Source organism: Mauremys reevesii, linkage group 2 (assembly GCF_016161935.1).
Source record: "Mauremys reevesii isolate NIE-2019 linkage group 2, ASM1616193v1, whole genome shotgun sequence".
In the NCBI taxonomy this organism is placed as follows: Eukaryota; Metazoa; Chordata; order Testudines; family Geoemydidae; genus Mauremys; species Mauremys reevesii.
Genome location: NC_052624.1, coordinates 21,379,303 through 21,399,023, shown reverse-complemented (window position 1 = coordinate 21,399,023; position 19,721 = coordinate 21,379,303). Strand labels below are relative to the sequence as shown.

The 19,721-nt window shown below is 42.7% G+C and overlaps 1 protein-coding gene across 1 annotated transcript in view; it reads left to right on the top strand.

Annotated features, from left to right (window-relative positions):
* The window catches only part of PTPRN2 (protein tyrosine phosphatase receptor type N2), a 940,168-nt gene that overhangs the window by 103,918 nt on the left and 816,529 nt on the right, over positions 1 to 19,721 (top strand). Inside the window, exon 2 of the mRNA XM_039523677.1 lies at positions 19,072 to 19,122. Coding sequence (XP_039379611.1) covers positions 19,072 to 19,122 — 51 coding nt within the window. The remainder of the gene's footprint in view (positions 1 to 19,071; positions 19,123 to 19,721) is intronic.

Sequence of the window (19,721 nt, the reverse complement as noted above, 5' to 3'; positions counted from 1 at the left end):
CACTGGCAAGGCACATACAGCACTGTATCTCTGTGGCTGCAGCGCTGCTTGTATTCCACCGCCACGAGAGGAATAAAGAGAATAGCGCTGCTGCTGCAGCTCTGGGGCACCAGTGTAAACAGGGAATAATCTTACTATGCTGTAACTGACCTCCGGAAGCTTCCCATAATGCTTTTAAGTAAAGATAACTCTCTTTGTTTTGTTGTGATGCCTCTGTTTGTTTTGTTGTGAACTCAGGGCTCCCAGAGCTGCTTATCAAAAAACCAAACACAGCTACTGTTTGCTGTGAATGAGCTCCCTTTGGAACACCCACAGCTAGTGTTTGCTTGAAGGAAGGGGCTTGAGGAGAGAAGCAGTGTGGCATGCGGGAGGGATGGGGGTGTCCCTTTCGGGGAGGCTGCTTATCTGGTCTGTGAGGAAAAAAACAAAGAGGGCTATTTGCTTTCAGCTTGCAAGGCAGCTGCTGACAGAGTGTCGGCTCCAAAAATCCACTCTCTTTCTCCCCCATGCTCCCTGTCACACTCAACCCCACCCCCCTCTTTTGAAAAGCATGTTGCAGCCACTTGAATGATGGGATAGCTGCCCATAATGCACCGTTCCCAATGCCGCTGCAAATGTGGCCATGACAGTGCGCTGGTAGCTGTCAGTGTGGCCAGATTGCAGCGCTTTCTCTACTCAGCTGTACGAAGACAGGTTTAACACCCAGTGCTGTACAGCTGCAAGTATAGCCATACCATGAGACTGGGGGCCTGCAACTGGTTTCTTTTTTTCCCAGATCTTTCCTGTGTTCCCCAAGATATGTGAAGTTAATTTTTCACACCCATGATGTGAAGACTGTTGTTTTCAGTGGGAGAAATTCAAATGATAAAACCGATAGATGTATTAGAGGGGTTTTTTTTCCACACGTAGATCTTAGAATTGCTATTAGACAGTAACTGCTCTTGGTTACTCTTCATGGTGAAAGGCTCTATTGGTCAATGATTGAAGCCATCCAAGCCCTGTACTTTTTTCTTATTAAACTGAAATTTTCCTAAGGGCAAACTTTCCTTCGGAGTTTAAAAAAGATTTAAAAGCTGGACGAGCTTCTAAAAATTAGGAGGTTTATTCTTTTTTACAGAGAGAGTGTTTTATCTTCTGTTTACATTTTTGGAAGAAACTAGAACTTGATTTCTACTACGACTCAGCATGCATCAGTTTTTTACACTTCTAAATTATATTTAATTTTCTTGGCTTCTTCCCCAATTGCTTTAATCTCCAGTCTTTTTCTTAACTACTGCTCTGATATGTGCTTCTATGGTGCCTGCCTTCCAGCTGTTAGTCTGTTGAAGGAACATCAATCACTTGGTGTTCACAGGGCTGGAGTTCAACTTGAATGAGTCAGTGTGCTGTATCCTGGGAAACTTGGGCTCTGATTCTGATTTCAGATACATCAGTGTAAATCGGGAGTAACTCCATGAAGTCCCCCTTCCCTGTGCTGAGGGGACCTGGGTCCTGGCTCCGTAGTTACGACTGGTGGAGATCTGAATCAGACCCATTCACTCAGAGAATTGAAATCTTTGTTTGTATACAGTGGAATTTTGTCCATTTACACTGGCAGTGAATTTGGAGCAGAATCTGGAATGGATTTAGAAACTATCTGCGATGGGCTTAATTTTGCATCAGCATGGTACAGTATTGTCCCAAGTCTTTCACTGTATCTCACTCAGACAAAAAATGCAATTTAAATCATATATATATATATATACAGCTACACATACACTGTAATTCCATCATAAATCGAACAAAATACATGATGGTGAATATTGATTATCTGTAAAGAGATACTTCAATTATATTGAATTAGAACAACTGAATTCTCTGTAGCTTTTTTAAAATATAAAGTACACAAACATTTACCAAGTTCTTTCATTTTTCTGTGGCAAGGCAAAAGGTTTATTCCTTCTCACAGGGCACTGTTAGCATTGGCATGCTCCCATATCCTTATGTGACCCATTTCCTGGCACCTCAGTCCCATATTGTTGTTGATAATATTTTCAGGTTCAGCTAAATAGACATATTTTGGTGGAGTAATGCATTGGGTTACCTGCCTAATATAAGTCCTTTCCCTCAAGAACTTTGACTTTCATTGCTCTTCCCCTATATCCTTCATGCACCATACATGTCTCCACTCTCATGAGCATTTGACTGGGACCAAGCTGCCTTTTCTTTTCTTTAAGCTCTTTTGTGTAAATATTACAAGATTTCACATGTACATAATACTTTCCATTTCTTTTCAATAACATATCTAAGTCTAAGTGAGTGTGGCACTATATATAGGAGTATCAAAAGGATACAAAATTATCTGATGGGTACAAAGCTGCTTTTTTAAACATGCTTGGTAAATATTAACTATATTTTAATTAAAATTAGTGGACCTATAAATCTGGATGTTCTGAAATTATTTTTGTCTCTTGGGGCTGTAGTTGGTCCATACTTCTCTCCTGGAATATCCAGATGTGAAATATAGCTTTCAGAGCTTGCCATTCATTCTGCTGACCTATTTCTATTCTTGTCAACCACTTTACTGAAACAAACACACATTTGATGACTTGCTCTGGCCTATCCTTCATCCCGTTATTCCCCACTAAGGTCTAAGATATATTGTTGACTCTCACAAATTGCTGCCTCCCCATTTACTTGAAATTTTAGCCTGGCAGGATCAACTGTGCAACAGAGATAAATAAATCAAACAATATTCCATGTGGAGAGAGGAAGGGAGAAAGATGGAAACATAGGTCACAGATGCTAGTCCTGTCACTTACTGCACTTCTGGAAGGTTCCCAGGTACCTCAGTGAAGGATGTAGTATAAGATCCCAAATAGATTAGAATACAATAGCCACTAAACTCCAAAAAGGTCATCTTTCAAAATTTGCTTCTTACAAATGGCTCTCTAAAGACTTCACAAACTGAAACTGGGACAAGGTGCTCCAACCTCAAACATTATGAGTAAATTACTTTCCTTTCGAGGTGGTGGGAAATAACTGCACACTGATTGTTTGTACTTACATTGAATTTACATCTTTTAAGCATTTTGCAAATATTAACTAATTAAGATTGTCTATGACAAAATGAAAATGGAGTTTTGGCAATATATACAGGGAAGTCCATAAACTGTATCTCTTCTTGATCCTTATTGGCCTAATAATGGAGTTTTTCCAGTGCATAAGGGGCAACTTTAATAATAATTAATGTAGCAACTGTCAATTATTTAGAATAAAATTTTCAGTAAATTGAGACTTAGGTTCCTATGCATCTAAGTCACTTTTGACAATGGGATTTAGGCTCTTAAGAACCCCATTTTTCAAACAATGCCACCCCATAGCAGTTTTTCTTAAACTCCTTTGCCCAAGGACTCCTTACTTCTCTTACCCAAATTGTCCAAACCACGACAATGGAAAATAAATACTGTTTTCATTGTTAGGACCTGAAATTCCAGCACACTATGAACTCTGTAAAACAAGGCCCAAATGTTGCATCCCAGTACATTTTTCATGTTTGTGTATGAGAGAATTTAGTGTTCATGGAAAGTTTTAGACTGACAGCCATCAAGGCTGCAGTATTCTTTCCACTGAATAAGTATGGAGTTGGCAGTAACAGCAAAAGTTTCTCAAACTCTCCCATTGATGAGTTTAAACATTTAACTGGAAAAAATCTCTCTCTAGAGGTGAGAGGATTCACTTTGTTTGGCTATCGTCTCCAACCCTTGACTTCTTTGCTGAGAGTGTAAAACAGATGTCAGTCGGAAGTGGTGATTTATGTGATGTAGACATTTTTCTACTGGGAGCTAAACTGAGGTCACCAAACTCATTTCACAAATAACACCAGACAGCAATGAGATGGTATTTACTGAAACTTGTTACTAACTTGGCCTGGATCTGGACCGGTGACCTGGAGATGAAAGTCTATACATCACTTTAACACTCCAATTAACTCTTCTAGTTTTTAAAGATATTGACCATATAGTCTAGACTGCAGTACTACTGATCTTTTCTTTCCTTACCAATAAGACCACTAATATATAAAGATCTTTCCTTAGGCGCTGGGTTGCTTTAGTGAAATTAAATCACTTTTTCACTTCCGCTATCATGGGCACTAGATGTGGGTTAAAGGCACAGATTTCTAGACTAATTTTCAATAATTCTAAACTGATTCTAATTATTAATTGTTTTAATCTTATAGTTTTAAGGTGATCTCAGTGATCCTCAATGACAGACTGTTCTACAGTGATTTTATCTAAAGGAAGGGTTGAGTCCAGCTTCTTTGTGGTCAATCTAATAGGCAGAATGTTATCAGAACTGTGCCTCTCTTCTTTCTTTCTCGAAGACTCCATACTTGCCATCCACTTGCTGAAAGCATGTAAGCTATTGGTGGTCTCCCTCTCCACCAAAGAAAAAAGCTTGGCTAACGCAGCATTAAAATGGCCTTTAGTTTGTTTGGAGGAAAAAAACCTAAAGTATATTTGTATAAATACAATGTATAAATATACATTGATGTAATCATCATTGTATTAATATACTGATAATCAAATATGTATAATAATATTGTCACCAAATCGGTATTCCTTTGATTATTTAATTCAAAGGGGGGTTCAGTACTAACCCCACTCAAGGGAACGGAGATAGCAATTTTTCATACAAGCTGAAAATAAGCAGTGACAGCCTGTTAGCTCAGCAAGTAGCCCCCTCACATATATATCTATCTGTGTATCATGGGTATTTATAGTGCTTTTATTAGCACAGGTTGGAGAGAGAGTAATATTGAAAGAGAAAGCAATTAAGTTACTAATACATATTGTGATTGAGGCTTCATGGTGCAGCCATTGACTTAAGCTTTAATACTCACATGTTTCTCTTTTAAATGAAAAACATTTTTTCCATAGTGGATTCCTCTAGCTTGGATCATATTTCAATATACATATATATATATATATATATTTCAATGCCTAGTGGTCTCAGTCGGTGATCCAGGCCCCATTGTGCTAGGCATTGTACACACATGGAATAAAAAAGACTGTTTCTGACCCAAAGAATTTACAGTCTTAGCATATGACAACAGGCAACAGTAAACAATAAAACAACCATTTGGGGAGGAGGGAAGAGGAAAAGATCCAGCTTTAGTAGTGATCTGTGCAATGTTGCAGTGATCACTCACGCTTTCTACCTTCTGACGTGCCTGGATGCCATGGTGAGGAACACTGTAGAAAGTGCTCTGCGGGATGTCATCAAGAAACAAATTTCCAGGACCCCCTCCAACCAAGATGTTGCCACCTACCTAAGTGGCTCACTGGAAGGTGAATTTGGAAGAGATGGGGGAGACTTTACTTCGCTCTGGACTCGTGCCCGCAATGCTATGCAATGGCTGGAGAAATGTATTGGCTGCCGCTGGACGTGGTGCGAGGAATGCCAGGGACTGGGAGTACTGGTGCCACAGGTGAAGAACATGGACCGCACAATCCTCATTCCGAAAGCTAGAACCATGCTGGAGAGGACCCTGAAGGTTGCCATCTTCTGCCAGTATGTAGAAAACCTGAAGCAGAAGCCAGACCAGGGCAAAGCGTTCGAGGTGACATGCAAGTGGGACACCAGCAACCACTTTGTCCCCAGGGGCAGTTTTACCCAATTTGCCAACTGGAGGTTCATCCACAGGGCCCAGCTCAACTGCGTTCTGCTGAACGGAGCTCTCCGCCATGGGAATCTGGACAAGTGTTGTAGGAAGTGTGGCTATGCCAACAAGACGCTACCCTACATCCTGTGTAGCTGCAAGCCCCATTCCAGAGTCTGGCAGCTGTGTGACACAATGCCATCCAAGATCGCCTGGTCAGAGCCATCCCACCACCCACAGGGAAGGTTGCCAGGAATTCCACCATCCCCCGGAACCGACAGCCAACTGTGACGGGACATCGTCATCACAAACAAGGACCAGAAGAAGATCATCATGGTGGATATCACAGTGCCCTTCGAGAGCAGGACCCCAGCCTTCCATGATGCCCAAGCTCGAAAAGTGGAGAAATACGCCTATCTGGCCAACACCTTGAGAGCTACGAGTTACCAGGTTCAGACACATGCACTGATCGTCAGAGCCTTGGGCACATGGGACCCCAGTAAGGAGCGAGTGCTGAGAGAATGCGGAATCGGTCAATGCTACGCTTGGCTGTTGCAGCAACTCATGATGTCGGACGCCATCAGATGGTCGAGGGATATCTACACAGAACACATCATCGGACATTGACAATACCAGAAGGGATAAGCTGGAGTGCCGATAAGAATCGCAGTAAGGAAAGTCACTGAAAGACTTCTCTGATAGATTGTATTTCCTAAATGGACAACCTACCCTAATTCTCAATTACCGAGGGACAAGCTCCACTCCTTGATATATTTTGCTTTCCACAACTAAATCTCTGTACAACTTCTCATAAGTGATGTACCCGAATACTTGGATGCTAATATCTAAACTGTATTCTTAAATGTATTCACCTACATTTGGGTTATTGCTGATAATGTACTCTATGTATCATGACTTTTAAAAACAAACTCTGTATGGATAATCTAAGCACTATACACAGATGTACAGACACTCTTTTCTCAACCTATGTATTACATAATTTTTTTTTACATGAGCTGGATTTTCTTTTGGAGGATAGTGCTAGATGTCAGCTATATGTGAATGAGGTAGAAGCGGGTGGAACAACCTGTGTTCTCAATAATATTAACTGACAGTTTGTACCAGCATAGTTCTTAAAAAGACGCGCGCACACATCAAACTTGTGATGAGGTAAAGGCCCTACAGTCTGTTAAAGGTTAACAGATCCTGGCTGCTTACATGGCCACTTCAGGGAGAGTATAAAAGGAAGGGGAAACTGGCTTTAAGGGTAAGATGGCATTCTCTTTTTTCCTAGCTGGCTAAAATAGGGAAAGCCTGTGGGGAAAATGTTGCCCAGTATTTCAGTTTATTTGCTATTGTGTTGAAGAGAATAAAAAAATCGCTGAGGAAAGGGCTTTAAAAAGACTAATACTTGAAGCTTTATTTCCCTTCCTTGGGTGGTGAAACCACCCACAAGCTTGAAGGACTCATAAAGGAGATACAATTAATGCAAGATTACTGCTCTACAGCCAAAATGCTTCTGAAATAAATGTAGTCAAACTTTACTAATTCTGGGTCACTGAGAACGAAAATGATGCTTAAAATTGTTGATTGGCTCTAGTTTTCAAGTTATGCTATTGGGTCAGTATATACGACCCTTGACTTGGGAATAGCGGAGGATAAGTGAGTTATAAAGGGAAGGGATCTCAATTTAAACCAGAAATGACTAAAATACATCTTTGACTGAATCTATGAATAAATCTATGACTGGGTTTGGACAGTACTTGCTTTTTAGGCAAAACAATGAATGATGCAATCTGAAGCTGGTATTGCATCATACATGATATGAATTGCATCATGTTATTCCTAGAAGTCATGGATGATGCAATCATAACGAAGCTTACATCACTCTGCTGAACAAATTGCCCTATATCAGCTCTAGAAATCATACAGTGTCGTGCTCTCTTATTTGTCAGTGTTTGATTTTGCAAAGGGATACATTCCTGTTTAGCCAAAGTGAGCAGAGATGCCTCGTACTTGTGTGAACAGTGCAGATAACTTCTGCTATGTTTGTGGTGAGGTAACTTTTGCATCACAAAAGCGCAGTATAACCACTATGGTTAAGAAAGCCTATCACCTTTATTTTGGCTGCAAAATTGGAGATCAGGACAAGAGGTGGGCCCCACACATATGCTGCAACACTTGTGCAACAAATCTTCACCAGTGGTTGAACAGGAAAAGGAAATCTATGCCTTTTGCAGTGCCAATGATTTGGAGAGAGCCAACAGATCATACCAGCAATTGTTACTTCTGCATGGTGCCTCCAGTTGGGAAAGGGTTGTCAAAGAAGAAAAAGTGGACTATGCATTATCCAAACATTCCATCAGCTATACGCCCAGTACCCCATGGAGAAGGACTGCCGGTTCCTGATGCACCAGAATCATTCTCACTTGAGTCAGACGAGGAAGAGGATGAAACTTCTGGTCCTGAACCATCAATGTCACAGGACCCACATTTTCTCCCATCCTCCTCCTCTGAACCACACCTCATAACACAAGGTGAACTGAATGACCTTGTCAGGGATTTGGAACTACCCAAGAGTAAGGCAGAGCTATTGGGCTCCAGACTACAGCAGTGGAATCTCCTGGCAGGTAATGTTAGGGTTTCCATGTTCCGTGACCGTCAAAAGGATCTTGTCCCATTCTTCTTCATGGAAGGTGATCTTGTAGCCTGCAACAACATCGATGGTGTGATGGCAGCCTTCAACATCGTTCACGATCCAGATGAGTGGAGACTGTTCATTGATTCATCGAAGACGAGTCTTAAAGCTGTTTGACTGCATAATGGCAATGTTTTGCCATCAATTCCAGTTGGTCATGCAGTCCATATGAAGGAACCTTTGACAACATGAAACAACTTTTGAGGTGCATAAACTATGACCAACATCAGTGGCAGCTTTGTGGCGATTTGAAGGTTGTTGCTCTCTTGCTTGGTCTGCAGACTGGATACACAAAGTACTGCTGTTTTCTCTGCGAATGGGATAGTCGTGCAAGAGATTCCCACTACATCAAGAAAGATTGGCCACTCCGACAGTCATTGGAGCCTGGGAGGAAAAGTGTTCAGCATCCACCACTTGTTGAATCAAGGAAGATTTTGTTACCACCCTTACACATCAAGCTGGATCTGATGAAGAACTTTGTCAAGGCCATTGACAAAACACAAGCAGCTTTCATGTACCTCCGTGGAAAATTTCCAAGGTTAAGTGAAGCTAAGATAAAGGAAGGTGTCTTTGTTGGTCCTCAGATTCGTGAACTTCTTCGAGATGATGCATTTGACCATGCACTGTGTGGCAAGGAAAAGACGGCATGGAAAGCCTTCCAGTTAGTGGCAATAAATTTTCTCGGAAACAACAAGGCAGACAACTACAGGTTGTTGGTGGAAAACCTCCTCAAGGCATACAAAAGCCTTGGTTGCAATATGTCACTAAAGATACATTTTTTGCACTCTCATCTAGATTTTTTTCCACCGAACTGCGGAGCAGTGAGCGACGAGCACGGTGAGCGATTTCACCAGGACATTGCAACAATGGAGAAACACTATCAAGGCAAATGGAGCCCATCAATGCTTGCAGACTATTGCTGGACAGTGACAAGAGATGCTCCATTTAATGAATACAAGAGACAAGCCAAGAAGCGCCGAGTAGACACTGAATAGGACTAAACTACGTACATAATTGTTTTTTGCCTTTTGTTTCATAATAAATTTTAGTTATATAACCCTTTTGCTGATTTTTAAAGTGTTACATAAACAGGACAGGTGAAATATTATCATGTAAAGCAACCATAAACACATGAAAAGACCTAGGTTTACAATTTATGATTAAAACTCTACTATCTACACAATATACATAGACATAAAATGTAAAAACTTAAATAACTTAAAAACAGTAGCCAGTCAGTTTTTTTAATTGTCATATTTGAATTCAGCACATCAAAATACATAATAAATAGCACATTTTATCTCTGAAGCAGACGACTTCTCAAAAATTGTAGACCAGTGATAGGCTGGTAAGTGGGGAAAATATGCATTGTGTTCTCTTTGTGGTCTGTGCTGCTGTTGTGTCGCTTTTGTTGCTTATCAACATTTTTGATAGCATAGATGACTTCTTAGGCTCTGTGCTCATTGTTTTCCCCATAGATGAGGTTGAAGTGATCTAGAGTCACTGCTGGACTACTATGATATGTTGCTCATGTGGCCTGCAATCTGGTTCTGTACTTCATAGATTCCAAGGCCAGAAGGGACCATTGTGATACTCTAATCTGACCTCCTGCATAACACAACCATAGAACTTCCCCAAAATAATTCCTAGAGCAAATCTTTTAGAAAAACATCCACTGTTGATTTAAAAATTGTTAGTGATGGAGAATCCATCACAACCCTGGGTAAATTGTTCCAGTGGTTAACTAACCCCTCTGTTAAAAATTTATGCCTTATATCCAGTCTGAATTTGCCTAGCTTCAACTTTCAGCCATTGAATCACATTATACTTTTTCTCTGCTAGACTGAAGAGCCCACTATCAAATATGTATTCCCATAGAGGTACCGTATATACTCGTTCACAAGCCGAATTTGTTTAGTAAAAAAGGGAAGCACCAGAGAAGGGGGTTGGCTTATGAATGGGTATAGGGAGGGAGAGGTGGGACACAGCTCCTCCCCCAACAGAGGGAGCAAGGAGAGGTGGCAGAGCCAGAAGGGAAGAGGTAGGGCCAGAGTCTCTCCACTTCTGGCCCCACTGATGTCCCCCCAGCCTTCAAAGTAGCTGCAACTCTGGGGCTGGCAGGCTGCAGCCGTGCTGTTTGGCAACTCCAGCCAGGCCAGAGACATCCTCCCCTGGCCCTCCCCAGATAAGGTGGGAAGGGATGGGATGGGGAGAGTGGGGGGGTCCCGGGCTAGGGGTGGGATCATGTGGGGGGTAGTCGCAGGGGTTACTCCCCTGACTCCCAGCTTCTACCCCCCCAAAAAAAATTCCCCACCAGTTGCTGTCCCAGCCCATCAGGGTAAGCAGCTGGCATGCTGGGACACTTTGTTTACTTAGGTTTACCTCCGTGCCTGCAGACACTCAAGGTAAACAAACCATCTCGGCCCCTCAGCAGCTTATCCTGATGGCCCATCTTACCCATGTTGGAGCGGGGGGTCGGCTTATAAATGAACTGGCTTATGATCGAGTATATACGGCACTTACACTGTGGTCAAGTCACCACGTAGCCTTCTCTTTGTTAAACTAAGTAGACTGAGCACCTTGAGTCTACCACATGTTTTCTAATCCTTTAATTATTCTCATGGCTCTTCTCTGAACCTTCTCCAATTTATCAACATCGTTCTTGAATTGTGGGCCCCAGAGCTGGAAACAGAATACCAGCCGTGGTCTCACTAGTGCCAAATACAGAGGTAAAATAACATCTCTTCTCCTACTTGAGATTCCCTGTTTATGCATCCAAGGACTATATTAGCCTTTTTGTCCACAGCATCACACTGGGATTTCATGTTCAGCTGATTATCCACCACAATCCCCAAATCTTTTTCATAGTCACTACTTCCCAGGACAGAGCCCCCATCTTTTAAGCATAGCCTACATTCTTTGTTCCTAGATGTATACACTTAGCCACATCACACAAGCAAACAATATGCGTTTTAAACAAACATCCAGATTGCTCTGTATCAGTAACCTGGTCTAGTCATTATTTACTACTCCCCCAATTTTGTGTCATCTGCTAACTTAAAATCATCACTGATGATGATTTTATGTTTTCTTCCAGGTCTTTGATGAAAATATTAAATAGAATAGAGGTGGATCCCACCAGAGAAACATCCATTCAATGATGATTCCCATTTACAGTTACATTTGGAGACCTATCAGTTAGTTAGCTTTTAATCCATTTAATGTGTGGCATATTAATTTTATATCATTCTAGTTTTTTAATAAAAGTGTCTAAACTTTTCCTTTCTTGTCTTTGTTTTTAAGAAAGGAGATCTATAATAAACCCAATAGAATTAAATTTTGGGAGGCTCTGCCTCACTTTGTGACCTGGTCTGGTTAGAACGGATCGTTTTTGTCAGAACCCGGGAAGAGCAATGTGTTTCTCACAAAGAGATTAAAATTCACAGTCTCTGCACTCAGGAGCTGCAGAGCTTGAAAAGTCCTTTCCAATACTCTTTTGCTAAGTCTATCCATAGAATGATCTTGAGTATGTTGACATAATGGGGAACAAAATATATGGCAATAAACTAGAGGAAGAGAGAGGTTGGAACCAGTGCAGTGACAGGCCCTATGGATTCTGCCCTTTAGCTAGTTGAGAAGTAAGGGTTTTCCCTGAGCAGAGAGTGTAATCTGTATCACAGGCTTCATTTCTTCTTGTAGAGCGTGCCAGAGAAACCAGCTGGGAGAGGAGAAGGGGATTATACTTGGCTCAGCTGTAGTGATTGCCTCTATCAGAAGGGTTTATAAAAATGATGAATGGCTCAAATCTACAGAACAAGTGATTTTTGAGAGAGGACCACCAAACCCATCAAGGGGGGAGAATCTTGCTGTTTCTTTTCACTTGCTGAATTCTGGGTACAAGAAGCCCTTGTGCATGCATGATTTGGTCTGGTGCTCTGAACTTCACACTGTGGGTTGTACTTCCTTTAATCAGCTTTGATTGATCTGATCTGCCATAGGCTCATTACTTGTGCACATAAACTCTTTTGGCACTCACTGTTGTAAATCACTGAGAAGTTAACTCTTTTTATGTTATTAATACTCAAAGTCTTTATATTGTGTTAGTTCAGGTTGCTGTATGCATAGCATACCTATCACAAACCCTGAAAAGAAAGGACTGAAAAATTATTTCTTCACACAACGCAGTCAACCGTAGAACTCTTTTCCAGAGGATGATGTGACTATAAGGATTCAAAAAAGAGAGAGGTCCATCAATGACTATTAGCCAGGATGGACAGGGATAGTGTCTCTAGCCTCTGTTTGCCAGAAGCTGGAATGAGCGACAGGGGATGGATCACTTGATGATTACCTGTTCTGTTCATTTCCTCTGGGGCACCTGGCATTGGCTACTGTCAGAAAAGAGGATACTGGGCTAGTACCAGTATGGAACCAGTATGGCTGTTCTTATATCCTCCAAAAATGAACACCTATCTATCCACGTATTTATATGGCCCTTATTGCTGTTGTGTCAGAGCACTTCACAATCATTAATGGCTTGTAGCCTTACAAATGCTGCAGTGACATAGGGAATTGACATCATAGGGCGCTGGAACAAACCATCCCAATGTGCAGAAAGAATAGCAAATATGGCAGGTGACCAGCTTGGCTTAACAGTGAAATCTTCTAAATGCAAAAAGGATCCTTAGAACAAGTGGAAACTTGGACAGATGACTAGGGAGGAGTTTAAAAATATTGCTTGAGCATGTAGGGGTGAAAGCACAATTGGAGTTGCAGCTAGCAAGGGATGTGAAGGGTAACAAGAAGGGTTTCTATAGGTATGTTGGTAACAAGAAGATGGTCATGGAAAGTGTGGGACGCTTACTGACTGAGGGAGGCAACCTAGTGACAGATGATATGGAAAAAGCTGAAGTACTGAATGCTTTTTTTTGCCTCAGACTTGATAGACAAGGTCGGCTCCCAGACTGCTGCACTGGGCAGTACAGTATGGGGAGGTGGTGAGCGGCCCTCAGAGGTGGAAGAACAGGGTAAGGACTATTTAGAAAAGCTGGTCATTCACAAGTCCATGGAGCTGGATAGAATGCATCCGAGGGTGCTGAGGGAGTTGGCTGATGTGATTGCAGAGCCATTGGCCATTATCTTTGAAAATTGTGGCAATCAAGGGAGGTCCCGAATGACTGGAAAAAGGCAAATATAGTGCCCATCTTTTAAAAAGGGAAGAAGGAGAATCTGGGGAACTACAGACTGATTAGCCTCACTTCAGTCCCTGGAAAAATCATGGAGCAGGTCCTCAAGGAATCTATTTTGAAGCACTTGGAGGAGAGGAAGGTGATCAGGAACAGTCAGCATGGATTCACCAAGGGCAAGTCATGCCTGACCAACCTGATTGCCTTCTATGATGAGATAACTGGCTCTGTGGATATGAGGAAAGCGGTGGACATAATATAGCTTGACTTTAGCAAAGCTTTTGATACGGTCCCCCACAGTATTCTTGCCAGAAAGTTAAAGAAGTATGGATTGGATGAATGGACTATACAGTGGATAGAAAGATGGCTAGATCATCAGGCTCAACGAGTAGTGATCAACAGCTCCTCAATATCTAGTTGGCAGCTGGTATCAAGCGAAGTGCCCCACGGGTCGATCCTGGTGCCAGTTTTGTTCAACATCTTCATTTATGATTAATTTATGAGGGATGGACTGCACCCTGAGCAAGTTCAGGATGACACAAATTGGGAGGATGAGGCCAAAAGAAATCTGATGAGGTTCAACAAGGACAAGTGCAGAGTCCTGCACTTAGGATGGAAGAATCTCATGCACTGCTACAGGCTGGGGACCAACTGGATAAGTGACAGTTCTGCAGAAAAGGACCCGGTGATTACAGTGGATGAGAAGCTGGATATGAGTCAGCAGTGTGCCTTTGTTGCCAAGAAGGCTAATGGTATATTGGGGCTGCAATAGTAGGAGTTCAGCACTGGTGAGGCTACACCTCCCACTACAGAAGGGATGTGAACAAATTGGAGAGAGTCCAGCAGAGGGTAATGGAGGCTGAGGAACTGGGCTTATTTAGTCTGCAGAAGAGAAGAGTGAAAAGGATGGAGCTAGGCTATTCTCAGTGGTGGCAGATGGCATAACAAGAAACAATGGTCTCAAGTTGCAGTGGGGGAGATCTAGGTTGGATATTAGGAAAAACTATTTCACTAGGAGGGTGATGAAGCACTGGAATGGGTTACCTAGGGAAGTGTGGAATCTCCATCTTTAGAGGTTTTTAAGGTCAGCCTTGACAAAGCCGTGGCTCGGATGATTTAGTTGTGGTTGGTCCTGCTTTGAGCAGGGGTTGGAATAGATGACCTGAGGTCTCTTCCAACCCTAATCTTCTATGATTCTATGAATTACTATTCCTTTTTTACAGATGGGCAAATGAGGCACAGTGCAGATTAAGTGACTTTCCCCAGGTCGCACAGGGAAGCCTGTAGCTAAGCTAGGAATTGAACCCTCTCCTAGGCCCAGTCCTCTCTCCACTAATAGACTGTCCTTCTTACCTGCTTTGCCTCCACCTGGACACATGTGCCTCACCACTGGGGCTGTATCTATACTAGAAGGAAAGGTGTACTTTTAACACATTAAGTAACAAACAATGTTAAAATCCTAGTGTAGGCAAGGCAGCTGTAGTTTAACGCACAGGGTGTACTTCAACATGCTCACCCACTAGGATTTTACCACATTAATTAACATACGTTTAAAAGACCCATACTTTTTGTCTTGTGAGGACAAAGCTTATAGATGAACTCCAGATATCAGACACAAACCTTAATTTTGCTTAGTAGGAATGACAGCAGTCCCTAATCGCCTCCCTCCATGCTCATCAGACTTCTTCATCTTCTCTGTACAGTACTGGAAAATTGTACTTATGCATAGGTGGAGAAGGACCTAGACCAGTGGTGGGCAACCTGCGGCCCATCAGGGTAATCCACTGGTGGGCTGCCAGACAGTTTGTTTACATTGACCGTCCTCAGGCACAGCCGCCTGCAGCTCTGAGTGTCCACGTTCACCGTTCCTGGCCAATGGGAGCCGCGGGAAGCGGCATGGGCTGCAGGGATGTGCTGGCCGCTGCTTCCTGCAGCTCCCATTGGCCAGGAACAGTGAACGGTGTCCACTGGGAGCTGTGGGTGGCCATGCCTGCGGATAGTCAATGTAAACAAACTGTCTCGCGGCCCCCCCATAGAATTACCCTGATGGGCCGCATGTGGCCCATGGGCCACAGGTTGCCCACCACTGGCCTAGACCAACATGGACCTTTTCAGCCAGTTCAGGAGTGGGTCTCCTTAGCCAGCTGAATAGCTTCATGGTGATCTTGGTTTTAAATTGCTTCTGTATTTCATTAGGGCTTGGGGTAACTGCATCAACTTTTCATGTGTTTGGCTGGAAGTTAGGTGTGGGGAGGAATTGTTCTGCTGGAAAATGAAATGTATTTTTGATCCTGTCATGCATGAACTTAATGAAGTATCTGCTGGATATAATGCCTCTTCACTCTTCGAGAGTGACTTATTACCATCATTAGTATTAGTAGGTAGATGATATTTAAAATGAAACATTATGCTTCTTAATGTTACAGCAAATAACAACAAAAATAAATTAGCAGTTAAATTAGCATATTGACTGGCTGGGTGAAGTATGTCTAGCATTCAACTCTGGTAATGAATAATTTGAAATATCACATGTCTCAAGGCAGCTTGAAGGTTTTTTGTAGATTTTTTTACAGTAATCAAGGTTGGGTATGGGTTGTCCTACCCTGGGTTTATTCATTTTCACTTCAAGGCATTGGCTTTCAGGGTTAATTGAATCAGATGCCTCATTCTAATCAGCATCTAATAGTCAACTCTTATTAAAAGAGAATGTAAAACAGTATATAATCAGTTTTCCCCTGTGCTCTTTATGGAAAATAGATTGATAATGCAAAATAGATCAAGCAAAATTAGAGTGCATTTGAATCATATATTCATACTGATGGGGCTTTGCTGTTTCCATTTTTCACTCTTAACATGCTCACTTTGTTGATCATAATTTAGACCTTCTCTGGGCCTTTCCACTTTTTAAAAAATACTGATATGTTAGAACCTGACTCAGTACCTCACTGTACAATCACCATTCTGTTATGAATGGATCCACTTGCTGGGTCCCACCATGCTTCCAAGTCAATAGGGTAGAGTCTAGTCACTGTTTGTAGCTCTGGGTGTATGGGGCATGTTTCAATGACTCAGATCTCTTGTCTGTCACCCTTTTTGGGATGTGGGGTGCTGATGCGCTAGGCCCAGAAATCAACATCTGAGAATTCCTGAACACCCCACCCCAATCATGTACATACGTCTCAGAGCTCCACCGAGGCTGTGGGCACTACAGGCTTTTAGTTTAACCCCTTCAAGGATAACGTGAGAAGAAGGCAAGGACCCCTTAGCAAAGGAATTCCTTAACCAGAGAAAATTTACTCTTAGAGCACTCAAGCCCTGAGATGCACCCTCCCCTAGTCTCATCTCAACTCTTCTGAGAGTCCCAGGCTTATCATTGTTTCAGGCTGGGCAGAAACCCATCCTGCTCCTTCTCTCCTGGAAGTCCTTCTTATGTGCACTGATGGTTGGCTCCCTGCACAGAGCAGAACTTTGCTGTTATGTAGGCCCCTCCCCACTCATCCTCACTCCGTGTGCCCTTATGTAGAAAATCAATTATTCCACAGGGGCTGGTAGTTGAGAGACAGTTGATGGCTCTAGATTGATGAAGGGTGAAACATGTTTCCTGGGGAGAGCATCTGTCTAGAATTCATCACAACAGGTTTGCCTTGGGCAAGTTAAGAATCCATCCATGTATGTGTGGAAAGTGCTATATGCATTTTCATTCCATTTCTCCAGCCTACAGGAGATACCAGATTTAGCAGCATAGTTGAGCAGGGGTGTGTGTGTGAGAGAGATCATTGCATAAGCTTTCCCTCACCAATCCTCTCAAACCCTTTCCCTTTCAAGGAAGAGACTCAGGATTTCACCTACACTAAGGCTTTCACTCACTCTAATTTAGAGCAGCTGACTCCAGGTATCTCCCTATGATCAAAGAAATGTAGTAGTAATATCTGCACTTCCTCTGCATCTGGAGAGGCAGGCAGAATTGAGAATAGAGGAAATTTGCTTCAATTGTTAGACCATGTGCTGAGAGTTACATGCCCTGTTCTGGTGTTGACTCACTGTGTGGCATTGGGCAAGTCAATTTAATCTCCAGGACTCCATGTGCCCATCTGTGCATCTGAGGCAATACCTGCCTCTCAGAAGGTATGTTGTGAAGCGTAGTATTTGTCAAGAGATTTGAGATCTGTGTGGAAGGAATGACCTAAGTTCAGAGCATAGTATATTTTGAGTGCATCCCATCCCAATTCTTTATCTAGTTGTCAGGTTTGATTGTCAGGAGATGGAATAATTAGTGCACTGAAGGTCTGTACTAAGAAAAACTGGGGCCCTAGGCACAGCATGATGCCTCTACAGTGAGACTCTCCACCTGCACTGTGGCCCCCACTTGGAGTGAGCGTGGTAGGGACAGCATCGTGGAGACCCCTTTTCTCCTTCCAGGAGCAGCATCAGAGGCCCTTTCTAAAGGGAAGCAACAGGGATAGTAGCAGGACTCCCACTACTGAGAGTAGTGAAGTCAGCAGTAGGGGAAGGTAGGGAAGAGTACTTTACCCAGCCATCAGTAGCTATCTGCATGAATGAGTGGGCTGGGACCACTTTGCAACCAAATACAGAGTCCTCTGTTTGGGGGTTGATGGCAGAAGCCCTCAGAACAGTGAGTCTGGGAGTTAACACCCCACTGAAATAAGAATTGGGCAGTTCACTTCTCTCACAGCTATTGTTCCAGGCTGTCTGCAAACTGAGGCAACGAGGCAGGCATTGCTGCATTGGCTCCCTCATCCCCATTATCAAGGTTTTCTCTGCACCATAATCTTACATTTATGTTTTTAAACAACAGCTGGTAGCAGGGGCGGCTTTAGACATTTCGCCGCCCCAAGCCCCAAGCACCAGCGGACCCTCTGCAGGCATGCCGCCGAAGGCTGCCTGCCTGCCGCCCTCCCAGCGACCGGCAGAGAGCCCCCCCGCGGCATGCCGCCCCAAGCACGCGCTTGGCGTGCTGAGGCCTGGAGCCGCCCCTGGCTGGTAGTCTGATATAATCACATTACCAGGAGTGGGGCCATAGGCATGGCCTTACGCTGTCAATGCCTAAATCCAGCCCTCCTACATTCCACCCCTTACTGTTCCCTTACCTTCTGAAAGCAATGCTTGCCTGATTATCAGCTTCAGCTTACGTCAAATAGAGTATATTGAAAGGACTTCTGAATTCCATGTTACACTATCCACTAGGGCTCTGTGCTGGTCTCACCATACTCTAATTTGTGATGAGGAGAATATGAGGCTGAGGAGAGGAGAATATGAGGCTCTTCATTATTGTCAGAAACAAGGAAGATGCAATCATTTGTAGAGCAAGGAGCGGGAGAAGTGGGCCGAATGCTATTCTGGAAGTGAGAGGAGCTTTCTGACAAACCTGTTTCCATGTTCTTGATTTTCTGTACTGACCCATTTAGAAACCTAAGGTCAACCAAATGTCTGCATCTCACTGAGGATTTAATAGCCTAAGAAGTCTGTACTCTACCAATTATCCACAGTTCAAAAACTGTACTGATTTTACCTTTCCGTTGTGTTTTTAGGCTGCCTGTTTGAGGATGACCTTTGCCAACCTTTTGAGAGCTGCATAAATGGTAAGTCTGAGTGATGTGTTTTGTTGACCTGTCTGTCCTCTATATAGTTACATATACAGTCAACTTAATAAGCAAAATCTAAGTTATGAGTAAAGTATTTTATATCAGACTGCTGATAAGTAGTTGTTAGGGTGAGTTAAATGGAGTTTTTATTCCTCTTGGCTTTAGACAACATCATTACTAACAACATTTCCTGGAAATAATTAGAAATAAAGTTAGATACATTGAAATAAAAATATCTTAACTTTTAAAACTGTGACAGTCTAGCTTGAAAGTAGCAGTTCCATCAGTTGGAGTTTTACCTTTTTAGACTATAATGATAAGCAATCATCACCCTTGTTTTTTCAAGACAAGTTCCTTTATTATCTCATAAGAGAAAGGAGGGCTTGAAAGGAATCTTTCTCCCTCTGTTCAAGATGCTACCATTTTTTTTCTGAATATACCGCTTCCTTGTCCTTTTGCTTCAGCTAACCCTACAGCTGCATTAAGCAGCTTCCTTCTCCTCTCCCTCCTACCTTCCCTGCAGTGAGACAAGAAAACAGAAATAACACTGAGTGGGTGGCTGCAGATCAAAGTCCACTAGAGTGGCAAAAGCAACC